Source organism: Sinocyclocheilus grahami, unplaced genomic scaffold, assembly GCF_001515645.1.
Source record: "Sinocyclocheilus grahami isolate Dianchi unplaced genomic scaffold, SAMN03320097.WGS_v1.1 scaffold856.1, whole genome shotgun sequence".
In the NCBI taxonomy this organism is placed as follows: domain Eukaryota; kingdom Metazoa; phylum Chordata; class Actinopteri; order Cypriniformes; family Cyprinidae; genus Sinocyclocheilus; species Sinocyclocheilus grahami.
The window spans coordinates 105,169-132,025 of record NW_015506035.1 but is presented as its reverse complement, the minus strand read 5'-3'; the positions used below and the strand labels follow the sequence as shown (position 1 = coordinate 132,025).

Sequence of the window (26,857 nt, the reverse complement as noted above, 5' to 3'; positions counted from 1 at the left end):
AGACAGTGTTGGGCAGTAACGCGTTACTGTAATTTGATTACTTTTCTAGTAACTGAGTAATTTAATGCGTTATAATTTTCAAAGTAGTAATTAGAGTATAGTTACAAGCCGAAGTCTCTATACGTTACTGCCGCGTTACATTGCTAACAGAATGCAGTGTTTTATAATCTATAGATTGTAAAAAGGATGTAGCACACCCACTGTCGAGTCAAGTGCCAGTGGATTAGAGACCTGCTCCTGCGAGACCCGATGCAACAGAGTGCGGCGCGTGAGTGCTGGTGCGAGCGGGTAGACACTCGTGTGTGTGTGCGGGATGCGGGAGAATGAAATGATTCACGGGCTTCCCGCAAAATAGAAATATCTAAACATAAAATATCTGAAAACAAATCAATTGTTATTAATCTATTGCACAAAAGCAGCATTAACTAATATAAAATATAAACGATTAACAGGTGCAAGTGTATGCAGAGTTTCTGTTTAGGCTATAACAAGTTTGCTGTGTTGAGCAAAGCAGTGCTGAAATTTGTGTGCTTATGAATCCTCTCATTATAACACACGAATTGTAGACATTATGAAAGATTCATTATGCGTATATTTATTGTTTTATAACAGATATTTGTGAGATTGCGATGAACTGAAATGTGTTTTAGAGATTATAAATGCAGCGCTCTTTGCTGGTATTCTGCCAAACCATGCACGTAGCAGCCACTTGCTTTTTGTTAAAAATAACAGTGTTCTGTGAATGTTGACGCTTTAATAACAAATATTTATCGGGAGTGTGTATGCTGGGATTTCATAAACTTAATGGAGAAAAAAAGTAACGTAACTAGTAATGTAACTAATTACTTTTGAAATAAAGTAATCAGAACAGTAACGCGATTACTTTTAAAAGGAGTAATAAGTAATTTGATTACATTTTCAGAGTAACTTGCCCAACACTGGTGATAGACCAAAATATTAATTTTGCAATTATTATCATGTGTCTCTTTCTCATTGTATAAAGCACGTTTTCTTTTTTTATCTATTTTTAGTTCTTGTGTGGACACAGACAGAAACATCAATTATTCGGCATAATTTAAAGTATGAAGATGAAAGGTTCACTATTAAACACTCAGTATCAGCCAATATACTCTACAGTGTACCAAGTATTAACTGATACCAGACCAGTACATTGAAAATGTCTGATTTATGAAACCGATATATCGTGCTTCCCTTTTCTTCGAGTACATGCATCAGTTATTTGTAGCAGAACATTGATTCAATGTTCTGACAAATACACAATCTGCTTAAGTTTAGATGTTATGTTACAGATTGGTCAAATTGTAATGTGCGGAGTGCATTTTTACAATAATGTTTCCTCCAAAAGTCTTGTTTTACAGTCGTCCCTGTGCGTGTCGTCTTATTATTTCTCAGGCTCATTAAGGTGCCGCTAGCCGGGTTTAAATTCAGCCGTCCAATTAGCGGCGTGTTGTGCGGTGCTGTGGGTGTTGCGCACCTATTTCTCTTATGGAATTCTGAAGTATTATTCATCTTATTTCTACCAGGGGTCCTGAGTGTTTGCAGTCTCTCTCTCTGCAGAGGTAAAATGCTACAACCAGCCCTTCAGCAGACACTTATGCATGCCATCAGTCAGGCAGCAGAAATGCAAGTAAATGCAGTGCATCAGAGCAAGTGTGGAGGACCACTCCTGTCAGATGCTCTGTTCTGTCACATCCAAATTACACACTACCAGCACAGTGTTAATCAATGCAAATGGATTTTTGAAATATTAAAATCTCCTATACCACACCACACAGATGCTGGCACATGCACCTACTGTAAATGAGGTGCTGGAAGCTCAGATACAGCTTTGCACTAGTTTTTTTTGTTGTTGTTGTTATGACAATAAACGTTATGGTTTAGAGTCCCGGTGTCAAGTTTTCTATTTCCTAAGAGTTTATTTTCAGTGTAAACTCTTAGAAATGCATATTAGAGGAAACCCATATGTGTGTGTGTGGGCTAGTGTTAATTTCGTCAGCCATTTTCAATTTAGTCTTAGTCCTGTGGTAAAATGTCCTTGTTAGTTTTTATCATATTTAGTCAATAATGTTTCCTCCAAAAGTCTTGTTTTACAGTCGTCCCTGTGCGTGTCGTCTTATTATTTCTCAGGCTCATTAAGGTGCCGCTAGCCGGGTTTAAATTCAGCCGTCCAATTAGCGGCGTGTTGTGCGGTGCTGTGGGTGTTGCGCACCTATTTCTCTTATGGAATTCTGAAGTATTATTCATCTTATTTCTACCAGGGGTCCTGAGTGTTTGCAGTCTCTCTCTCTGCAGAGGTAAAATGCTACAACCAGCCCTTCAGCAGACACTTATGCATGCCATCAGTCAGGCAGCAGAAATGCAAGTAAATGCAGTGCATCAGAGCAAGTGTGGAGGACCACTCCTGTCAGATGCTCTGTTCTGTCACATCCAAATTACACACTACCAGCACAGTGTTAATCAATGCAAATGGATTTTTGAAATATTAAAATCTCCTATACCACACCACACAGATGCTGGCACATGCACCTACTGTAAATGAGGTGCTGGAAGCTCAGATACAGCTTTGCACTAGTTTTTTGTTGTTGTTGTTGTTATGACGAGGTTTAGAGTCCCGGTGTCAAGTTTTCTATTTCCTAAGAGTTTATTTTCAGTGTAAACTCTTAGAAATGCATATTAGAGGAAACCCATATGTGTGTGTGTGGGCTAGTGTTAATTTCGTCAGCCATTTTCAATTTAGTCTTAGTCCTGTGGTAAAATGTCCTTGTTAGTTTTTATCATATTTAGTCAACCTTATTCTATTTAGTTTTAGTCAACTAAAAGTCTCAACATTTTAGTCTAGTTTTAGTCCAAGAAAATCTAAAGTATTTTAGTCTAGTTTTAGTCAATGAAAACATTTTAGCAATAAGATTATTATTAATTAACCGTACAGCAGTAATAATTTTGGCAGCCATTTTTTATTTCGTCTTAGTCTTACTCAAATGTACATTTTAGTTCTCATATTTAGACAAACTTGTCCTGTTTTTGTTTATTCAATGAAATGTATGAGCATTTTAGTCAGGTTTTAGTCAATGAAATCTTTAAATTATAATTGTAATGTTTGTTGTCATTTGAGAAATTTACTTTTGCATTTCAGGTATTGCACTTTCACCAGTAAGCACTAGGGATGCTTCGATCGATTGGCCGGAGATCGGTATCGGCCGATAATCACATTTTATGACTCGATTGGTACTCACTAAATTTTTCACCACAATTTGATGACGTCAACGCGTGACGACGTACATGATGTGTGGGTACATAAATGATTTGGCGCCACAGTCATGCCGGTGTGGAAATGCTATGACGTTTCGAGAAACAATGAAAAATTCGCTATTTGTTGTGTATGTTTTGCATGATGATATGATGAAGGGATGGTTCATTTTTAACAGCAGATTCAGTGACATTAGAGCTGATCTGCGCCTCACTGTACACGTCTGCGGCGCGTTACGGCTCCACGGGAACCGGAGTTGATCGTCGATCGATTGGCCGGAGATCGGTATCGGCCGATAATCACATTTTATGACTCGATTGGTACTCACTAAATTTTTCACCACAATTTGATGACGTCAACGCGTGACGACGTACATGATGTGTGGGTACATAAATGATTTGGCGCCACAGTCATGCCGGTGTGGAAATGCTATGACGTTTCGAGAAACAATGAAAAATTCGCTATTTGTTGTGTATGTTTTGCATGATGATATGATGAAGGGATGGTTCATTTTTAACAGCAGATTCAGTGACATTAGAACTGATCTGCGCCTCACTGTACACGTCTGCGGCGCGTTACGGCTCCACGGGAACTGGAGTTGATCGCGGCCGCTCTAGTCAATGCTTGTGCTTATACCAGCCAGCCGCAGCACATTTCTGAAGAGGCTCTCCACGCTGCTTTGCTAAAAATAGCCTTTTGTGAGGACCGAACAAAACCTCGTCGGAGCCGTAAGGGATAACGGTAACAATAGCTACGCTGATCGTGGGCTGCTTTTAAATGAACATTTATTTATAAAACAAAATATCTTCTTTGGTCATATTAGCCTACTCAATAGCATTAACACAGGCTTTACTCCTTTCAAACTTTATCTGGAACGTCACTGTTTCTGTCACAGGCGAACGAACTAACACACACACACACACACAAAATTGCCTGCCTCGTGAAAAAAATTTAGTTGAATATTTGCATAATTTATGATTTATTTTATCCACCCGCGACCCACCCGCAAATAATCAGAATACATTTTTTATTACCTGACCCGCAGATTATCCGCAGCGCCCGTGGATATAGGAAAAGCTAAATATGTTTGCAGCATTGTCATTCTCTGTCAGCAGGAGGTGCTTTAAAGGGGTCATATGATGCTGCTAAAAAGAACATTATTTGGTGTCAGTTTTGATATTGTGGCGAGTGCCACAAATAAATAAATGTATGGGAAACACAACCCACAGCACAACCACCTGAGCCCAACTTCAGTCTACTCATCACCTTTTAATTTGAACTGCGTTTGTAGCCAGCACAATAGCCAGACTGATAAACAAACACAGACAGGAAATTAACTTCGGGCCAGGCGCGTGTGCCTATATAAAGCTTGAAGCATCAGAATCGGCATCGGTATCGGCCGATCACCATGACAAGTAATCAGTACTTAGTATCGGCTGCAAAATTCCTGATCGGAGCATCCCTAGTAAGCACAAATCAATAGAATGTGGACATAGGCTATACATGGTGTATTTTACTTCATCTAGTGTACTGATTTATTATAGGCTTTTTATTAAATAAATTAATACTTATGCAATCTCTCGGTCTACAATTTGAAAACAGATAAACAAACGAAAAATATTATAACAGTGAAATTAGTAATTCCACTAATTCCAAATTGCAATAGCCTATTTCTCTATTAAAACAACAGCGGTTGAGTAAGTGCATTTACTCAGCGATCACAATCGCAAACAATACAGTCGAGGTCTCATGACAGAACACAGACCGGCTGAATGATGATTTTATTTAGATCGCTAAACTCCAGCTTGTTTGTCGGTGTTTTCAGATCATCGGCGGCAGCGGCGCTTCCGCAATGAGGAGCGAGCGCGTGCGCATGGTTGCCAGATTGCTGAAATTAAGCAAAACACCGGGAAGAAAATGTACTCTTGTAACAGCGAAGCTCTGATTCTGGGATTTTAACTCTTGATATCTGGCAACCGCACTCATGAAAGCTCGCCTAGCAGAGGAGTGTAGAGCTGTGCACAATAACATTTTGTCTCCTTTTTTTGATGAAAATAAAGGCTTTTGGTGAAGTTTTTATCTTTTTGAATACATTTTAGTTATTTAGTTACTTATTTCGGCAACGAAATTGCATGTTGGTATAGTCTTAGTTATCGTTTATTGACCTTATTATCATCTCGTCTTATTCATGGGAAAAAAGCTCGTCGACGAACATTTTTCGTCATGGTCTTCGTTAACAAAATTAACACTAGTGTGGGCAGAATTGCCAACTGTGCTGTTTGTGATTCTCATACCCTGTTTCATACCCTCTCTCTTTCTCTGTCTCTATTAGATATTTGTGGTGACAGTGTGGCTTTGGGAGCTGTTCATGTTGCCTCTCTTCCTCCTCCTGCTCATTGGCTGGAACTACTTCCACATCACACCAGGCATGGCCAGCTACAGTCAGGACTTGGTGAGTGCTGTGATGTCGCCCACTCAGCTGTACAGAGAATGCTCCCTAATAAGTCAGAGTCAACGCTGGTGACTCACAGGATTAAGAAATAAGCATCCGTTTTAAACCTCACAGATTCTATTGAAGAATGATTTCAAATTAAGTAGACAGTGCTGCCATTTGTATTTTTTCACAGCCAAACATGACCAATATATGATACAATACAGGAAAAACATTAATACTGACATATTGCAATTCCAAATAATTATTGGGAAAAAAAATGCAATTTATTCCTGTAATGGCAAAGCTGAATTTTCAGCATCATTACTCCAGTCTTCATTGTCACATGACCCTTCACAAATCATTCTAGTATGCCGATTTTGTGTTTAAGAAATATCAACAGTTATGCTGCTTAATCCCATAAACTGATATATTTTTGAGGATTCCTTGATAAATACATTTTTTTTAATGTCTTTATACTCTTTAATGTCACTTTTGTTCAATTTAATGCTCCCTTGCTGAAAAAAGTATCACTTATAATTAAAAAACCTTACTGAGCCCAAACTTTTGAACAGTAGTGTATGTATTATTAACATTTACATTTAGCTAACTAAATGTAAATTACATACGCGGACAATAGAAGCAATCAAAACCAACAAAAAAGCAATGATATGTAAGTGCTGTGACAAGTCTCGGTTAGCCTATCACAATATACATAGCAAGTTTTTTTTAATGATAAATAAAGTAGACAGAATACAAAAAGAATAGATAACGGTATTGTTAGAGGATCTTTAAAAAAACAAAAAATAGAACAATTTAAAAAAAAAAGAGAATGCTAGTGTTAGAGTCATTACTTATAATAAATTAAAAGAAAATAAGTAGAATAGACAAAGAATATAGAATGCTAGTGTTAGAGAGTCATTACTAATAATAAATTAAAAGAAAATAAGTAGAATAGACAAAATAATAGAGAATGCACTTAGAGGCACTTTTTTCATTTTAAATAAAACTAGTTAGAATAGAAAATAGTTTTATTTAAACAAATGTTTTTGTTTAAATAAAAAAACAAGCAGATAAAATAGAATTAAAATAGAGCATGCTAAAGTTAGATGGTCAAATGTATAATATTATATTCATAGTAGTAAAACAAAAAATTACTGTATATTGTTCCATTATGATATATTATTTCATGGCTAGTTGTCAAACAAACAAACAAGAAAAATAATCATGAAATATTAATTTAAAATTGAAATTATTTAATTTTGTAACAAGAATGAGACTGGGGTGACATAAAACAAGCACAGAATGTAGAAAACCCGATATGAATGAAGTATTCCAGTGAGTCATTAGGTGCAATTTGTATCACATTACAAGACCAAAATCTTTTTACAGCATTAATTGGTCAGTCCATCGTAATAAGATCATGTTGTCTATGAATTCGACATTCACAAAGGTTAAGATGTCTGAGATGCTCCTATCACCCTTGGTTGTGAGTTTTAACATAGCAGTCACACTTTGAGTGACCTTCATCTCCAGTGGGTTGTATAAACCATATTTGAGTCCTTACTCAGAATGTAGCAGCTCTTTGTGCACCAGCAACCCGTCTCAGCGCCGTATCTCAGGCTCGGGGTGGGGCTGCGCTCTCTGGCAATGCTAAAGCCAGCATCACCTCGCGCTCACCCCTCGGCCTAGCAGAGACAGAGCGCCACGGCTACATACAATAGCATCGAAGGGTCAGGGATGACTTGATAGAGAGCGATCTAGGCACCCGAACGGCTGAGATTAAATGCGTGAATGTGTACGTGTTTATGTTGCGAAGAAATGAGATTGCTTGGTTGTGACATCGCTCTTGTGAGGAAGGCCCCTCTCATTCACCTCCTCCTTTTGTGCGAGGTCACCCGAGAGGCAGTTGCTACGGCAACAGGGCCTCTCCCAATGGGGGTGTATATACAAGCGAAGGTTTCATTACGAGGTGTTTGTTAAGAAAATGCTTCATTGCCCACGTGTGTCTCAATCTCATCTGCTCTCTATCTCTTTCTCCTTCTTTTGCAGGAGAACATGTCCGAGGACGAGGACGAGGATGAAAAGGTATTTCGCCGGTGCCACGCATGGTTTTTGATTAACCGCTGACTTTTATAGAACCTGTCCTTGGGGTGCTGCATAGATGGGCTGTACGCTGTACCTTTAATACTGCACCTTTAATACTGCATTTAACTCAGAACTGCAACTTAAATATGTTCAAAATGAGGACAGACGATTCAGCAAGCCCATTTTCCCTCCAGTACCTTCACACTAGTCCTCTGGGAATTCTCGCTCATACGACAAATGGATTTGGTTGCTTTGCTGTTGTCCTTTGAAACGCAAAAATAAGCACAGAACGGCATCATTAATTGAAGTTTGCCTTCCGCTGGGGAATAGAGGCACTGTACGGATTTTGAGGCAGGCATGGCTAAATAGGGAGGCTGGACTGCAGTTGAACTCCCCCTTTTTGCATTTTATTTTTTAATGCTTAAGATGAGTCATTAGACTAATTACAAATTCTCCCAAATCTGCTTAGATCCAATTATTCTTAAAATATTCAGTCATTAGAAACAGTACAAACATCTTTATTTAAAAAAACCCCAAAACATTTAAGCTGGTATGTAGGGCCCTATGATTTCCACGATGTGGAAAATAGGGACAGAATTGCAGCATCATAAAAATATAATTTAATGTATTTAATGTATGCAATGTAATGCACAATGTCATGGAATTTTCCCAATTTTAGATGAATAAATCATAAGTAGGTTAGTACATTTAAATCAAAACATGATACGGACTAGTGTCTGTGAATATTAAGCCGCACAAATACTGTTTAAACATGAATCCTGCATGTTCTTTTTCATTTACTACACACATACTGACGTGCTTGACACTCGCTGTGTTTTTCAGCCTCTGCTGCCTCAATATATGAGTACATAAACACATAAACAATATCTAGAACTGCTCTTAGAGTCACTTAATGAGCATTTTACCAATTATTTCGAGAAAACTATTGTCATATCATATACAAACAGAAACTTAAAGGTCTTCACAGCAACCCGTCAAAATAAAAGTTTGGTTTAACTTGAAGAAACTGTGACAAAAATATATTAATGTAATGATGGTGCTACTACTACTACTAATAAAAAAATTATTATGAAAACATTATTTTTGAAGGTATATTTACCAGAATTTATTTACAAGAAAAATGTAGGATAAATACACAACACATTATTAAAAAAAGAGAATGTAAATTCTAAGATGCATTTGATTATTAAAATGTAATGAAATCATTAAAATGGAATCCAGAAAATTTATGGAAAACAAAGAATTTGTTAAAAACAAAACTGAATTTGAGAAAAAAAATAAAACATTTCATAGGGCCTTAAAAATAAAATTTTTGTTAAACTTTAAATACATTTCTGTGAAATATTGAAAGTTTTACGATTTCAATTAATTAGACATGCTTTTTGATGAATAAAATTTAATTTAGAGTCTAGAAAAATTTAAACTGAAAAAAAAAATGGAATCCAGAAAAAAAGAAGAAAAAAAGAGGATTTAATAGGGCCTTAGGTATGGTTTCATTGTTTAGCGCATGTGGCTGGTAAACGGTCACAATGGTCAAAATCTGAATGCCGAGTGCTGAATAAATTCATAATGAGGCAGGGCAGGCTCATAATCATTTTAGTCCACGCTGTCTGATTCGGAGAAGAACGGGTTAACAGGAAGATAATGCGTTATTGCTTTCTGACTTGAATGTGTGGAAGTGTGCAGCTCTGAGCCTCCGAGCGCTGACCCTTGCGCTGTATGGCTAGGGCCTAGGATTCATATCCATAATGTGCTCAATATATTCTGCTATGATGACCGCAGGCTAGCTTCATCTGTTGAGAGGAACCCCTCTGTTAAAAACAGCTTCCTCTTCCAAATCCTATCCAAGCCAAGCAGATAATTCACGGATGAAATGCATGATATGTGTGTGCAAGCACATTATCTTACGCCCAGCAGCTAAACAATTGTAATATATCTTAGAGGGAGAAACAAGAAAAAAAAGTATAATAAGTATGTGGATTGTGAATGTGTGCGTTTAAATTAAGCTAATGTCATAAAAATTATATTAGCTTAGTTTTATTTATATAATTAGCCTGAAATATTACACCTTGCGATTCCATTCCTGTGCATTTATTTATTTTTATTTCATTATTTATTTTTATTAATTAATTAGAATTACGAGTATCAGAATTAACAGTATTTTTCTAGTGATATATATTGTGTTTTTACACCCTTTCACGTCTTGTGTAAATGAAATATCTCCTTTCATTTATTTAATTACCCAGATGTCCGTGTTTATTTTAAGTTGTCAGCTCTAATTTAAGATGGCTTGTTTCAAAGTCCCGTTTTGTTTTTTCACTTGGACTTCGGTATCACGCAGGCAGATCAAACAGTCTAGCTTTACACTTCCTATCAAAGTCATCGCAGCTAATGTTTTGGGGATGGAGAATGATCGGTGTTAAATTTGATCACTTCAAAAGCGCCGTTTTTTCCTACTCTTTGGTTAACATGGGGATAAAGGCTGTCCCCTCTGAGAAGGTTACGATTACCACACGTTTTTCTGTATGTTTTCCCCTGGAGGATGTGAATATGTAAACCTGCAGCCGAGCGGCGCAGATGCAATGTAATGAAGCTAAAGAAAGCAGATAGGCGAGGCTGCGATACTGCAGAAATAATACACAACAGATCTCCTCTATGAGCACGAATCTGTCCTGGGGGGGAGAGGGAAATTTACAAATCTTCCCTTCTGCTTTCGGTATCAATTTTGTTGACACTGGTTTTATCGCATCAGAAAACAAGAGGATGGAAGCGAAAACAAGCTGGATGTGTGTCCCGTATGACCAGTGAGGCCCTGTTCGCTTGGCCCTGGGCACAAGGTCACCCAAGAGTACCACGCTTTGGTTAGACAGGCAGAGAGCTGACCCCCTTCTTCTGCCGCACCCCAGGGTACCATCGGTGGTCTCCTAACCCGCAAGCCCTCTCCCCTCTCACATCTAACATATCACCTTCAGCACATACCACAAGGACAGAGTGTTGATGTCATAATCATTGTGTATTCTAGAGTGCACAATCCTGTGACATATCCATTTGGGAACGCTGGGTGTTTTGTGCTTGTTTGTACTCTGGTTGTCAGCTTTAACAAACCCATTTGCAACACATTTTGGCAATAACACAGGTGTTTTATTTAGGTGCGTTCCTCTGGTTATTCCATTGTGGAATAAGTGAGTCGCGAATATTTGCACCAGCTTTGAATGAATATTCCAATTTGATGCCATTTACTCAATTAAAAGGAATGTTAAATGAACCCTGCCTTGCAGTATTTTGATTGTGCCGAGCATCCCTGTGAAACTGCATTTTCTGTTCGCCTTTGTGCAATCTGTTCCCTATTAAGCCAACATAAAAGTTATTTGACAATTTCATCTGAATTGAGAATATGATCTGACACAGGGTTTCTAATCAGTAGACGTGTAGCTCGGATAGTTTATTTCTGCTAAAAAATTGGATTCCACCTCAGAGGCGGAAAAAAGGATGTTTGACTTCAAGGGGGTTCAGGGAGATGAATCACAGTAGTCCACAGAACTTGTATATTGTGCTTCTATGAATGCTTTCAGTGTTATCTTTTGGTCTCCATTAATATGAATATTTGATGTTTGTCATTTTAAAAACTTGCAGCCATATCAAAGCAAACTGTGACAAATGTTACATAACATGTACAGTAGTGACCCAAAAAGATTTTGGACACTTTAAATCACACTTAAAAATATGATTAGATAAGATATTAAAGCAAAGCCAACAAACAAACAAAAAGGCCTATGGAACTGATGCCACTTTCCTAAGTCATTTTGGGTCCCACTTTATATTAGTTGGCCTTAACTACTATGTACTTACATCAACAAATAAGTACAATGTACCTATTGTGTTCATATTGTATTGCAAAACACTTTTGCTGTGGGTTCGGTTAGGGACAGGTTTGGTGGTATGGGTGGGTTTAAAGATGGGTTAAGGTGTAAGGGATGGGTCAACAATGTAATTATAAATGCAATTACAGAAATTAATTTCAGATGTAATTACGTGCAGGTATTTTTAAAATACAAATGTAAAAGCATGCATGTACATAATAAGTGCATTGTACCAAATGATTAATTTAAATGCAAGTGCATAGTAGTTAAGGCTACCTAATTTAAAGTGGGACCCCATTTTTTTCTAAGTTAGTTTGAAGTGGATGTATTATTAACTGCGACTGTGACTGAGTAACCAAAGGTGGAGCTCATCACATTAAATATTTAGTACTGAACAGTAGATCTTTTATAATCTTATGGTTTACAACACTTTAATGTTAATACACTGTTCCATAAGTAGCTTACATTGGGGAAAGACTAAAAAAGTTAAAATGTCATACTTTTTACTGGTGTAACGGTACATGTATTCTTCACAAACCATCATGGTACAGAGGTTTGGTTCATGCAGTCAGATGACCAATACAGTCAGTCACTGGCAATCAATCCAAAAGGGGGTGCGCATGGTAATACAACGATAACTGTCACAACAGGAAAGAGCAGAAGAAGAGACAATCTATGCACTAACCCAAAACAAGAACGAAGAGTTCAGATGGCACGCAAGGGCTCAAACCCGCCTGCTTGTTTTTTTGAAAGTTTCTGGTTTTGGAGGTGCGGTCGACTGACTATTAATCAGAAGTGGTTTTCAGTTTATTTTGGCCGATGTCTATTCCAGAATTGCACACAAACTGCATTGCAATCAATTCCCCACGTGCAATTTGTGTGGAATTTTTATAAAGTCCGTAAAGAGGAGAAAATACAGTACCAGGGAGATCAAGCTCACTGTTCGTGATACTCGAAATATAGGAAAACAAATATGTATGGGTATATATTATATGAGCATACCTTTGAGAGGAACTGGCCATCTTCATTTTTCCATGGCATTTTCTTTTCATCTTACCTCCATATAATGCATATTTATTGTTTACAGTGATAAACAAGGCACTATATCTCTGCTGTTCTATAAGCGCCACCTGCTGTCAGAGAATACATTTGCATTTTCATTCAGTCCGTCTGCTGGTTTTGTTTTGTCTTATGTAGCATAATTTCACAAATAATTTAGCTTTAAATTATACAATCTAATTCAAATCAAAAACAGCTGTTCATGCTACATGCATGTAGCACTACTGACAGTAAAAAAAAAAGAAAAGAAAAGAAAAAAAAAACATTTCCTGTTGTACCGAACTCGTATCGAACCATGACCCCAAAACCGTTACACCCCTACTCAACTGTGCTCATAGGTTTACCTAGTAAATATCTGTTCAGTCAGATAGCAAAGTTTAAGATCTCATGAGCTGTAGAAAGGACCAGAAAAAAACTTTTTGTTATATTTATTAATAGTTAATTATTATTATTTTTTAATAACCTAGCAAACATACTTATGTTTTCCTTGAAAAATTACTTTGTGATTATTTTAAATAAATGCCACTTGGTTTGATATTTTGTTATATAATATATGACTTAAGTGTTCAAATATGTTCTGGGAGCACTGCAAGTTCATTTTTCTTGCGGTTGGTCTCGAGTCACGCTGTTCATTAAGCAAAGAAACACTAAAGACATTTGAGCTGATATCAAACACAGTTGATACACTGAAAGAATAAATCTTCTTCTGCACTTTATCCTCCTCTGACACTTTCCTCACAAAGCAGGGATTTGAAATGACTCATAACAGGAGGCATGTTGATTTTCTTTTGATTGATATCCTAGTCTCTATGTTAGGACATGCTGTGTGCCGCTGCAGTGCTGAGTGGAGGCATGACTGGCTTCCTATGTTTTCCTGTGTCCGGGGCCGAAAGGAGAGTGACAGTGGGGAGTCTGGGCTGAGCTTTCCCAGGGGCCGGCTCACCGGGGCCGCTGTCTGGGGGACGGTCGCTTAGACAAACATATACAGCGCTCGATCACACGTTTGTCTTACCCCACCCCCACCCCCCAATACTCTCATTTATTCTATCGCACCATCATTACTCCTGTCATTATTTTCTCCTTTTGATGTTAGGGCTTCTTGTTTCTCTCCCTTTCTTTCTTCTCTTCCCCCTTTGGAGAACTATACTCATGGGCTCTTATGCCGGAGGAATCTCTGATGTGATCATGTTGCTTTGGACGTTAGATTACCCTAGCAATCTTCTTAAAGTAAAATGGAATAGAATTTCTCTTTCTTTTTTTTCCTCATCGAAAGTCCATTTAGCCCATGTCTCTGAATTACACAGCAACCCAATACTGTGTGATGCATCAAATACAAGAAGACAATGGGATTTCCCATCTCTCTTACAAGAAGCAAAAACATTGCTTTGTATAACAGGATTACACTCAGACATTGCAATCTTTCTCCCACAAGCTCGGATACAGAAAACGATAAATCCAATGATTTCAACCCTGCACTCAATCTTGCCATAAGGTGGGCAACTCTTAGCTTTCGTACGCCAAGAACTGGTACTCGAAAAAACTCGCACCCCAGGAAACGAGCCAAGACTTGCCCGGCAGAGACTCGCGGATTAGACGACCTCGCAAGTTGGCATCTTATGCCGTCTGTGTTCAAGAACTCCCGAGTCTCTCTCTCACTGTATGCTTTCTGATTGCCATTTTTACATCTTTTTCCTCCTCCGCTTAATCTTTGATTGTGATGCACCTTTATTGTTTGCGCCTGACGAATGCTGAAATACTCCCAGATCCGTGACAGCTCTGGAGGAGAGGCTGACACATTTTCATGTCTGAGGAGATGTTACAGAAGCTCATTACAGGCCATTGACTAGATGAAATACTGGTGATGGCACTCTGGAAATAAACTGTTCTTCCTTTGTCGGCGTCTAGCAGCTGACTTCCCTCATCAGTCTCTGTCTTTTTTTCTTTCTCTTCAGGAATCAGAGAAAAAAGGACTGATGGAAAAAATCCACATGGTTCAAGAAATTGTGTTTACAGTTCAGAACACTTTAGATGAAGTGGCATGCATTGGGGAAAGAGTGAAAAAGTAAGAACAGAGCATTTTATACCTCTTATGAAGCTCACATATGCAGTTATGCCCATAAGCTTACATACTGTGTTAAGTTTTTTGTTGAATAGATTCATTCATTGTTTAGTTTTTTTTATGAACCCTCAATTATAAATACTGTTTTAGTGGCACATTCAAGTTCAAAAAAAGAGGATTCCTTTATAAAGACCAAAGATTTATTTGTTGGTAAATACCTTACTAACATGATTTATCTAAATCCTCAAATCCATTTTTTTTACTTAAGTGACCTATTCCTATTGTGATTATTATTTATGTATTTTCGTATAATAACACACTTTTTTGTCTTCTTTATTACACCTTCAATCTCCAAAATGTTATGGCTTCTCAAAACCATATGGCTTTATTATAATAATGTAATCTTAGATTTTTATTTTATTTTGCACTAAAACTCTGATGTAGGAAGGTGTATGTTAACCTGAACTGTTAATAAGTACTGTACATGTATTAATATAGCATTTATGTACTTGTACAGTATGTACATTTCATTAGTGTGTAAATTAACTCGGCTTGTGTCTCCATCGACAGCACATTCAACTGGGCAGTACCGTTCTTGTCGTTCCTGGCCTGCCTGGTTCTGTTTCTGGCGACTGCCGCCTTGTACTACATCCCACTGCGGTGCATAGTTTTAGTGTGGGGTAAGTAAGTGAGATACCATGTGTAGCCCTTTCACCCAATCATGCGTGATACTCCAATGCTGCTGTTAAGCTGTCTCCACTTTCTTTTAAATGGAAGTCATGCAGAGGTGTTTTAGAAAGAGTCACACTTTACTGTCTCTGAGCTTTGAGAGCGAATCTTTTACTGACGCCTGACGAAAGCTATTTAAAAAGTGATCCATTTCCATAACTCTACCTGTGACAGCTGATCAGAATCATGAACATGATCCGCTGTTGGCTGGGAAGGCCAGCTGCACCTCTCCTGACTGAGGCTTTGTAAACTTGTGAAAGTTTGATGATGTATGTACAGTAAGAAAAAAAGAGTGAGCGAAGTTATTCTGCTGTTAATGCCTCTAATTTTACCTATGATGATTGGTTTTAAAGTGTGCAGGAAAAAAAAAGAAAGAAATGTACACATTTTTATAAAAAAATAATTATGAATTTTTTTTATGAAATTCTACATATTTGGGGTTAGTAATGTTTATGAAAGACATCTGTTTGCTTACCAAGGCTGCATTTATGATATACAGTAAAAATATTATTGTAATTTAAAACACATTTAAAATAGAATTTAGAAAACTAAAATTTTCAGCTGCCATTACTCCAGTCACATGATTCTTCAGAAATCATTCTAATATGCTTATTAGCTGCTCAAGAAACTTCCTATTATTACCAATGTTGAAAACAGTTGTGCTGCTCAATATTTTTGTGGAAACAGTGATACATATTTTTTTCAGGATTGTCTGGTGAATAGAAAGTTCAAAAGAAATGAACTTATTGTAACATAATAAATGTCTTATTGTCACTTTTGATAAATGTATGGTGTACTTGATGAACTTATGAGCATTAACGTATTATTATTTTTTTAAAGAATGTTTTCCATCTTCAAATGAGAAAATTATGAAAATTTGTTGGTCAGATAATGTGGGATGTTTTCAATGTTGGCTCAATGGTGTCGCTGTTGCAGTTATATGGCATCATACAGTAGAATGAACCGTGATGACCGTATAGCAGACCACACATATTTATTTATATGCACATATGATCACATAGCAGAATGATATTCATATAGCAGATAAAGTGACAAATGTTTGTTGGGTCAAGGTTTGTTTTGTCAGTAAGATACGTGCAGGTGCGGCGGATAACTATTTATTAATGCATGCTTGTTTTCACAGGTGTTAACAAATTTACCAAGAAGCTTTTCAACCCATATGCCATTGACAATAATGAAATACTGGATTTTCTCAAGAGGGTGCCTTCTGATGTTCAAAAGGTAAGGGTCCAGTTTTACATTTAGAGGGAGAGGGAGGGACAAAGACAAGGAAGGAATTCCCTGAAGATGTCTGCATTATTTGCTCTAAGAGAATTCCCAAGTGTTATCCAGGATATTTCCTCTGGCTGTGTTTGATTATTAATGGACTCGCGCCTTTAAAGGCGGCCCCCGGCCCAATTATTTCTCAGCATGTCTTGATGGAGTCACCCGGCTGCCTGGATGGGGTCCGCTCTGATCTATCCTCGGCCGTAACGCTTCAGCCTTGTCCCTGATTATCAGTTTTGTCGGCCTGTGATAAAAGAAGGGTGCTGTAGAGGGTTCAGGGATTGGCTAAGGGGTCGGTGTCTGCACGCTGGCAGTGTGGCGGCCCCCGTCACATCAGGTTGGAGGACTCGATTAATGAAGTGTTGAGCCAACGCCGTCCAGCTGGGCGCCATATGTGATGAAACATTATCCATGGCTGATATGTCATTCGGGGTTACATCATAATCCCGCGGACGTGCAGCCAAACGCTGAGAGTCTCGCTCCGTCTTTCGGACCCTGAGTGAGATTCTGAAGTCGGGATGCAAAGCGGGTCCTGCTGTCACGAAGCGTTTTGCGTAGGATACTTCTCTCCATCATCAAGGCTATTTAACTGTTGTCAGTGCTTCCTGTCATGCTTAGATACTGGAGAGCATGAGTGATTGGCTCAGACGAACCTCCCGGGACGAACCTCTGCAACTTTACGTTAACATATGTCTGTGTGGTTGGAGGAAGCCAGCATGACACACTGGTTTTGGCATGTGGAAGCAGCAAGTTGGCAAAACAAGATGGAAACCATTGCTGAGTTTTTAAGCCTTTTGAAGTATGTTTTCGTGGTTGGATGAACTGCCTGCTGTTCATTTAAATGGAACGCACCAAAAATGGGAAGACAGAATGATCTTTAGAAAAAGCAAAAAAGTGCATGCCACTTTTTAAAGAACAAAATGCCAATAAAACGGCACAGTGGTCATTAAGCATAGCAATAAAGACCAAAAAGGTATGCAAATCCTCGCTGTCCCCGTTAAGTTTAACATGTCCGAACCTTTATGCTAAAAATGGATTGACCAAATAAATGGCACGTTACAAAAGCTCAAATTGACTCCTGTCTCACGGTTCCTAAAATGACTTGGCAATTAGTGCCTGTGCTGTTCTTCAAATGCAAACCCTCAAAACTGGACTTCATACAGCAGCCCTCTGTCCTAAAATAAGCAGCATCTGTCAGTTCTGAGGACAGTTTCATGTTCTGAGGCTGCCGCGTCTCTTTGTTCCCTTGTGCTCCATCTCCCATTCTCATAATCAGGGCCTGGTAATTAGTGTGCAGTCCCTACCTTACAGATACACCTCCAGGTTATTGTTTAGAGGAGAAACAAACAAGAAAAGCATTTGGACGCATTCTCCACGCTTTCGAGTCCCATCAGCCTCATGCCGTATTTAATTATTTGTCGATGCTGTATGTCGTTTGGACTGCGCGGTGGCCTTGGACAAGAGAAGATGCCTTTAATGCCATTTTTAGAAGCTTATGATGAAATCATAGTGAATGCTTTTGGAGGTTATTATAAAACCAGGAGCACTTGGGCTCGATAATGTGTCCAAAATATTCTTTATGATACATGTATTGAGTAGTGGTCGACCAGTATTGATTTTCCGATATCTTGGAGAGCTGATGACCAATATAAAGCCGATATATGATACCACAGTGATTAATTTCAAGTTTTAAAAAAGATAGTAAATAACACATGCTGCAAGTAAATTTATAATTATTTTACATAACATTTACTCAATTAGAAATAATTAAAAAAATAATCAATATAAAAAATTCTGGATTTTCGGAAGTTTCCAAGATTCACGGAAATTAATATTTATTAGGTAGTTAAAGATTGGTTTGAATTATATAAATGCATATTTGCTGAATGCTGACATCATGAGAGGAAATTTTACAGTGTCTGCTATAAAATGCTATAATACTTGTTCATCTATCGTGTCCTTTAACAGTTCTGTCTAATAGTGTATTAAATAGCTCAGTCAACCACTAGTATTGAATGACCAGCACGTTTGTAATTGAAATGCAAATGCATGTGGAATGCAACTTAAAATTTGGTACATTATCCCATTTATTAGTCATGGGATAAAAAGTGTCATTTTCACATGTCGAACCATGACATTCACATTATGACTCGGTTCTTCTTGCAGAAGGAAAAGGACTGACTTTTTAGTCATATAGCAACTTCTTATTAAACGTTCAAAAGATGTATTTTTGAATGCCAGATCTGAATGTTTAATTGCAGTCTAGTAGTTGTACATGGATAAACTGTGAGCTGCAGGAAAAATCTTTATTCAGTTTCCTCAGTGAAACTCTACTTTCATCATGACGACCTTCACCTCTGACCTGAGTTCACTCCCTGCTTTAAGTAAAGTAAACAGCATGTTCATCTGAAACGGGGGAAGTGTGTGATCATCTGTAACCGCAATGCCCCAGCCGGAGCTATACAGGCACTTACTCCTGCCTACAAGCTGCTATAATTAGTCTCCAACAAACTTTTCTCAGGAAGGACACAACTCGCAACTGCTCGGTTTGCGAGGACCTAAGACAGCGGGTCTGCTCAACCGGTATAGTTCCCATATAGGTGGGGGTGGTGTAGTCACCACTGTGTCGGTACGGAACCCTTGACTTTTCAAATCTTTCCTCCTTGTGATTAATCCCCTCTGCTCCTGTGTTTAAAAAATGATTCATTACAGCCGCGCCCGCCTGGCTTTCCCCCTGCACCGGCTCTCCTCAGGGGAGCCATTACCATGAGCGGGCCTCAGCTCCGATTACCTGCGTCTGACCAAAGAGCTGTTTGTTTTTACAGGTGCAGTACAGCGAGCCGAGAGCTGAGCTCGGCAACCAGGGCCCAGCGAAGAAGAAACGCTTGCGCTGAAACCCGACGGACGTGTTGGATGAAAGGGACGAACGGCGTTTCGAGGCACGGTCTGTTTAAGTCATAATGCCCCGTGCGAGTGGAGGAGGAGCCCCCTTGTACCAAACCATCCCTATTTCCACTGAGGTGTGTTCATTGGTTGTGTGATACTGTGTGTGTGTGTGTGAGAGAGAGGGGCCCCTCCTGACGGGGCCTTTGGCCCACGCGAACTCACATGGTCACAGTGTCTTAGCATATTAATGTAAAGACGGGCTTCACCAGCCTCTGAATGTGTTCAAGCTGAAATGCAATGAACTACAACACAGCCTTTTCATATATTAATGTTTTTTTAGAGACTGCATTCTGGTTCATTTAACAAACGAAACGTGTGTGCTTCCTGTTGCTTGTGTTTACAGCAGGGAATATTTAAATGAGGGCAAAATATATTTATGATATACAGTACTTGTTTAAACTGTTTTAACATTTTTATCCCTGCAAATGCAACCTACTGTTCAAAATTGTTATTTTATAACATATGCTGTTCACTTATTCTATGAATCTTCCATGTTTTGTACATTTACGCAGAAGATAAACATGACTTAAAAAGTTTGACATCTTAAATGTGTTTTTCTTCTCTCGTATTCTTAACTCTGCGTTATTTGTGAAAGATACACACAGTATTATTACCCAGCCCACACTTCAGAAGAGGATGCTGGTCACTGTTGGAGGAAAACATCAAAGTCTCTGTGTGTCCAGAGCAGTCAGCTAATGCACCGCTTTTGTAGTTCGCTGACAATAACAAGGTCCAGATGAGAGAGCTCATCTCTCATAAAGAGGGAGGGAGATTGAGAGAGAGAGGAAGAGAGAGAGCGAGTGAGTATATTCACTCCATACCCCGCACTTAGCGTCTCCCATTTTCATTAAAATCACCTCCAGTGCCTAATGGCTCTCTACTAGACCCATCACTCTGTAGTGTTAGCACCAGTGATGGGGCTTCAAGTAGAGCAAATGGAGATTTCCTGCCTCATCAACTTATTTATTCATATTACAGACATATTCCAGCCTCTCCGCTATCAGAGAGTCATTTTTATAGAAAGCAACATTTCCAAAGTGGTGCATCTTGAATGTTGGCATTCAGAGTGTCGATTTGAAAATAATATTAAGCGATTATTAACATATTAATAAAGTTAGCGGCGAGCGTCGTGTTAATTTGCACCTTTTTTACAGCGCTATGTTTTGTCCTTCGCCTCGATGTACAGACAACTTTATCAGAGCGAGCCGGGAAAAGTTTCTTTCAAAGAAATGTAAAACCGAACAGAAAGAAGAAACTTCCCCAGATGTCGTCCGCTCGCCTGCTCTCCCTCAATAATTTAGTGAGCGAGGTAAATAGCCGAGCGGACGCTTTGTAAAAATAGCCGTAGCCATACAGATGAGCCCGAGACCCCAGCTCAGGGAGTTTGTTCAGACTGATTGGAGTGCTCAGCATCCCAGCCTGCCCCCCTCCATCTCTCCCACCCTCCCTTCACTCCTCTGCAGTTTGGTGCTGGTGAAAGAGCATCGGTTGGTGCAGCGTGAAGAGTTTGATTGGCTCTCAGGGACCTGCTGGAGCCTGGGGCTATCTCTTTTGACAGTCTGATAGAGACATCACGGCACTCTCCCAGGAGCTGCCACCGGGGGTCTGATTCAAAGCGAGGGGGAGTAGAGGTGACCCGTGACGCTCTGACGAGAGAAATCCCACACACAAACTCCTGCACCGACTCCGCTGGGGGGGCCACAGAGAGGGAGCGCGAGGAGGGGAGGGCCAGTGTCCCTTAGCTCAGTAAATGAGACCCCATCAGATGTCTGCGTGAGGTGAAACCAATTAAACAATGCTTGCAGGAAAGCGCTAGTCGCCGAGTTGGCACCAAAACTTGAAAGCGAGCCTCTAAGTGGATGTGAAGTGTTTGTGCTGGAGGAGAGCAGCGGTCTTCAAAAATTCAAGACCGTCTTAAAAACGCAGATGAAATGAGAGGCTGCCGATTGGAATCTTTCGTAAAGAGAGGCCCAACACAGCATTCATCTCTGAGAGCTCGTGTTGACAAGTGTTTTTGGGTAAACTGCCTTGATGAAAATCTTATGCTTCAGACATTTAGAAAAGTCCAATTGTGGGCCGAAAATGAATGCACAAAATATTAGCACACCCTCTAACATTCAGCTCTCAACTGTCAACTAAACGGCTCTAAACATCATCAACTGTGAATAATTTTTTTTAATAGGTTGTTTCAACAAAAAACTATTTTGTCATCACATGGCCTGTGACATTGTGGCGTGTTGTATTAAGACGACTGAATTTTATAGTTAAGTTCATTGAAAAAAAATCCTGAAAATAAAGATTTGTTTACTAATTAGACATTGCTAATTATTAAAGGATGCTCTCTTCTTCAGCTTTTATGTTAAATATGCACTGTAGATCCATTAACTATAGATTGTCACGACCCGACCAGTCTAGGGTTGGTAAGGCCGATGACAAGAATAAAAATTAAAGAAATAATTTAGCTCCTCTCCTGTTCCAGCTCACAATGACCACAATAGAGGCTTATTCACAAGCGAACGTTTGTTTATTACATCTTTAAATTGACGTTTGGAAGCACATCTCTTCAGAAGGGGATCCAGGCCAAAATAACAAACCAAAGGGAAACTAACTAAGGGTTTAGAGAAGCCCAAATTGCCTAACAAATAAAAATTCCCAAAAGAAATACAGAGGCTTTTAAAAATAAAGGTGCTTCAACAGGTTCTTCAAGCGATGCCATAGAAGAACCATTTTTGGTTCCACAAAGAACCATTCAGTCAAATGTTCTTTAAAGAACCATCTTTTTCTTACCTTTTTATAATCTGAAGAACCTTCTTTCGCCCCAAAGAACCTTTTGTGAAACAGAAAGGTTCTTCAGATGTTAAAGGTTCTTTATGGAACCATTTAGACAAAAAGGTTCTTCTATGGCATCGTGAAGCACCTTTATTTTTAAGAGTGTAGGCTATAGCTTAGTCCTTGCAGTTCAGGAAGCTTCACGACGCGCACACTACATGTTGTATACACATTTTGGATCACATAAAAAATATGGATAGAAACATGCAATCAAAATCAAATCAAATGTAAAAAAAAAGCTTAGTCCTTGCAGTTCAGGAAGCTTCACGACGCGCACACTACATGTATACACATTTTGGATCACATAAAAAATATGGATAGAAACATGCAATCAAAATCAAATCAAATGTAAAAAAATTTTAATTTATACTTGCCCTTGATATTTTATTTTATTATTATTATCATTTAATTATAATTTTTTTACATGTGTCCTTCTCAGTGGCTTCATTTTATATTTCTAATTTGTGGCCAAAAAAGTGACTATTTGACAAAAACTGACTATTTTATTCTCCTGAACACTTAAGATTGAAACTTGCTTCATTCACAAATTGTTTTTGCAATATTTACATTTTATTAAATTCTCAACTTGATTAGAAACCTAGGGATGGAGGACAATGGAGACAATGCATGGTGGAATAATTCCCCCCCTCTCCTCCTGTGTTGTCTAATAAACAAAATCATGTTTAAAAAATGATCAGTTTGCCACAGTCTCCTGGGATTGAAACCTCAAACCTCTATAGATTACTAAACAGGCAATATTGTCCCTGAATATGTTCCCCAAACTCACTAATGAACATCTCATCCACACAGCAGTTAACACTGCTTGCATCATTCTCTCCCTCTCTTTTTCTCCTTCAATAGTTGTTGTTTTGCTTGGTATGAAGCTGATGTCTTCATCAGCCTGTCAGAAAGGAAGTGCCTGCAACTGTGGCAGGTCCCCCTAGAGCCTGTCGCACTCCTTGTTTCCATGGTAGTCCTTCAGGCAGCACCATGGGCAGACTGTGCGCAAGGACCCCTACAACCTTTTTTTTTTCCCTGATATGCAGCCCCGAAGCGGGCGTCAAACTGAAACGCCAAATAGCGAGACTGCTGCAATACTTCCTTTGCAGGTGGCACATTCTCTTTCAGAAGCAATGCCAACCAAAGCTAATTTTAATAAGATGCCCCTGTTCCCCCTGTGTAAAAATGACCCTCCCTCAACTTGCCATGTATTCCTGCGGAGTCTTCATAAGGCAGCAATAAGCAAAAGCTTCTTGTTAACATAAAGATGTCACATTACTTTACTTTTGATTTGTTTTCCTTAGTAGTACGTCCAAATAAAAACACATCAGAGACTCGTCGTGTTGCTAAGGGGCTCAACATCGCTGTATTGAGATCGCCGAGGTCAGGCCTCAGTTCTGACACCAATAATGAGAAGGGCTTTCCTGGAATCAGACACTAATGAAATCCAAATGACAAAACCGATTGTTTTTACTCTTCTCAGGGTGGACCGCACCAACTGAGGACCTTAACCTACATGCTTAGCCTGTCAATGATATTCCCACATCTCCTGTCTTTACTTCGGAGGGAAAGCCACTGTGGATCAGTCAGCAAAGTATATGTAGATGAACAAAGACTAGCCAACACGAGAGCAAAGATTACAGTCAGAAGCGGGTACAAATATCAATTACATTTTAAAGTCACGACTGCAATTGAGCCTGAGGGTGCTTGCCTCTGTTCTGCAAACTCGTAGTTTGCATGTTATTTATACAGTGGGTGTATTACGCTCACTGACACCAAGCCATAATTTCTCGCAATACATCAAGTGCGCTGGGGTAGCCTTTAAGAGCTTAAATTAAGTCACTGGCCTTTAAAAGCAACTCTCTTAGGGGCCTGTCCGGATTAATAATTTCAACTGATTTGGCTTTAATATTATTCGGAGTGCATTAGAATGTGGCTTACAGCTGGGGTGGAGGTCAGTCTCAGGGGCATTGGCAGGGGCGAGGAGTGCCGCTGAGAGACGGAGTGCAAATCTGAGGGCAGGCGGGCGAGTGAGCAGCGTGGGGCCAGAGGTCCCTCTGTTACAGGTGCGGCCCTGACAGGCTCGGCTCTTGGATCAGAAAGGCCAGGCTTAGATGAAAGGATGATGAGGAGGGCCGCCGACCGCCTCGGAAACAAAGTCACCCCCTCTTCTGCGCTGATAACCGGTTGCGAGGAGCGCGTTTACTTTCTCCATCCTTTTCTTTTCCTTTTATCGTCAAAGCAAGGAAATGTTAAACAATGTTAATAGAAAAGGACAGCCCTCTTGGTGACACATTATAACAATAATCAAGAAAAAAAATGAAGCTTAATAAACATGGGAAATCTCTTTCTCTCCATCCCATGACTGAATTGCGTTGCGCACCCTTGAGGAAGGACCTTGAGAACAGAGCGCCACGGAAGTGTAAATTGGTGAAACGATAGAAAGGAAGATATGGGGATGGAAAGAAAGAGAAAAGGACACCTTTGTTAGCTATCAACGGTCAGTGTTTAGCTTGCGCACACCCTGTCAGGCAACAATACACAGAATAATTTAACCGCATATTTCATTTTAATTAACAGTGATATAATGCAATGTGACTCTCAGCCTCCAGAGGAAAGAACACAATATTTGGCTTGATGAATCTACTGGAGCCTCTCGCAGTTTCTCTTCTCACCTCATGGGATTCAGGTATCATTAGAGATAAGCAGAAATCTGCTTTTTGTCTCACGGTAAAAAAAAGAAGAAAAAAAGTGCAGACACGTCGGTGACTGCAGAAGTGTTCAATATTAATAGCCTTTCATCAAGGACACAATTAGGACACCTCTATTTGACACATTCTATAGGAGTCAGATGAATATGTATATCTGGTGTTCTGGAATGTGCCAGTGCACAAAAGCGACAGGGTGAAATCACAGGACGATAAAGGCTTGCTCAAAAAGACAATCGGACTGATTGCTTTTTACAATTCAGCCAGGTTCACGCAAGGCAACACAAGCAATTTGTAAGCAACAGTGTAACTGCAAAAGTGACTTTAGCGTTTTTAAACAGAGTTTTTACTACGTAGCAGAACTGCAGCTCAATAGAATAAAATGAAAATAAAGTGAATATTTTCAGCCATAAATTATGAATTATAGACTAAATGAAACCCATAAAATAAACGGCTTAAATTTAAATTCAGCCAGAAAGTGATGCTTGTGTTATTCTATTTTTCTGTTCAACTTGTTTTACAAACCTTGAAAATATTAAAAATAGGGCTTACTTGCTTCATTTGTGTGCAGTATGAAACAGGGCTAACTCTGTAGTTACAAAAGGTTATAGTTATATATATAAATATATATATATTAGGTTACATTAAAAATGTATGTGCTATATGTTGCAAAAATGATGTCAAAAATTGTATTTTAACTTATATCAACAAAAGTCATTTTTATGGGTTAGATCATGTTACAAAACAAATTAAGGTATCATTTGCCGGTTATCATGCTTTCAGTGTAAAATATACTAATTAATGGAAAGTTGCATGCAAAGAATATTCTCTGTTGGTCTGTTCCCTTTTTTTCCAATTACTGTAAGGGTCGGTCTCATCTCTGGTGAAAATAATTGTTACATTTGTCTTTCCTTACTGTGTAAAAATGTCTTTGTTTTACACCAAAAATCAACTTGGAGTTATTAAAATCACCCTACATATCAATTATAATTGGAGACTGAAGTTTACAAAGGTCACTGCCCACTGCCACTGATAGTACAGTCAATCTCTGGGCAGGCTTTGCCTCCTTTTTCATTAACAAGGCCTGCTAATTACAGCCATATGAACTGTCCTCAAGATCTAAAGCATGCCACTGTGCACAACGTAATTGAACACACCATTGATGTAAAAAAAAAAAAAAAGATTTAACTTCATTTAAAGCTCCTGACTCAGATTAATTAGATGTGGTCTTGCGTTGGAACCACTTTGCTCTGTGATCATGGTTTAAAGGGTCCAGTTGTGGAGATATTGAAATGATGTTTGTTTTGCTCATGAGTCTACGGTGTCAGCCACCAGGGCCCAATTAGCCAGCAAACTGAAGCCTCTGTTAGTTTCTCCTCTTTAGCTTTGACAAGCAGTGGAGGCCCATGTGGTTATATTTTTCTACTTACCCCTATGCTACAGCCGCGCTGTGCACTGTTCAGACATGCGGTGACCGTGTAGTGAAATGATAATTCCTGGATTACAAACACATCTGTCCCTCTTCAGAACTGCAGGGAAAAAGAAGCAGAGGTGGAAAATGGATGTAAGTAC

At 39.0% G+C, this 26,857-nt stretch overlaps 1 protein-coding gene across 1 annotated transcript in view; it reads left to right on the top strand.

The window, feature by feature from the left end:
- Positions 1–20,253, top strand: part of LOC107563070 (multiple C2 and transmembrane domain-containing protein 2-like) — a 58,701-nt gene extending 38,448 nt beyond the window's left edge. Inside the window, exons 18-23 of the mRNA XM_016247855.1 lie at positions 5,601–5,720; positions 7,752–7,787; positions 14,680–14,789; positions 15,357–15,466; positions 16,660–16,757; positions 19,628–20,253. Of these exons, the coding sequence (XP_016103341.1) occupies positions 5,601–5,720; positions 7,752–7,787; positions 14,680–14,789; positions 15,357–15,466; positions 16,660–16,757; positions 19,628–19,696 (543 nt within the window). The 3' untranslated portion in view covers positions 19,697–20,253. The remainder of the gene's footprint in view (positions 1–5,600; positions 5,721–7,751; positions 7,788–14,679; positions 14,790–15,356; positions 15,467–16,659; positions 16,758–19,627) is intronic.
- The last annotated feature ends 6,604 nt before the right edge of the window (positions 20,254–26,857 follow it).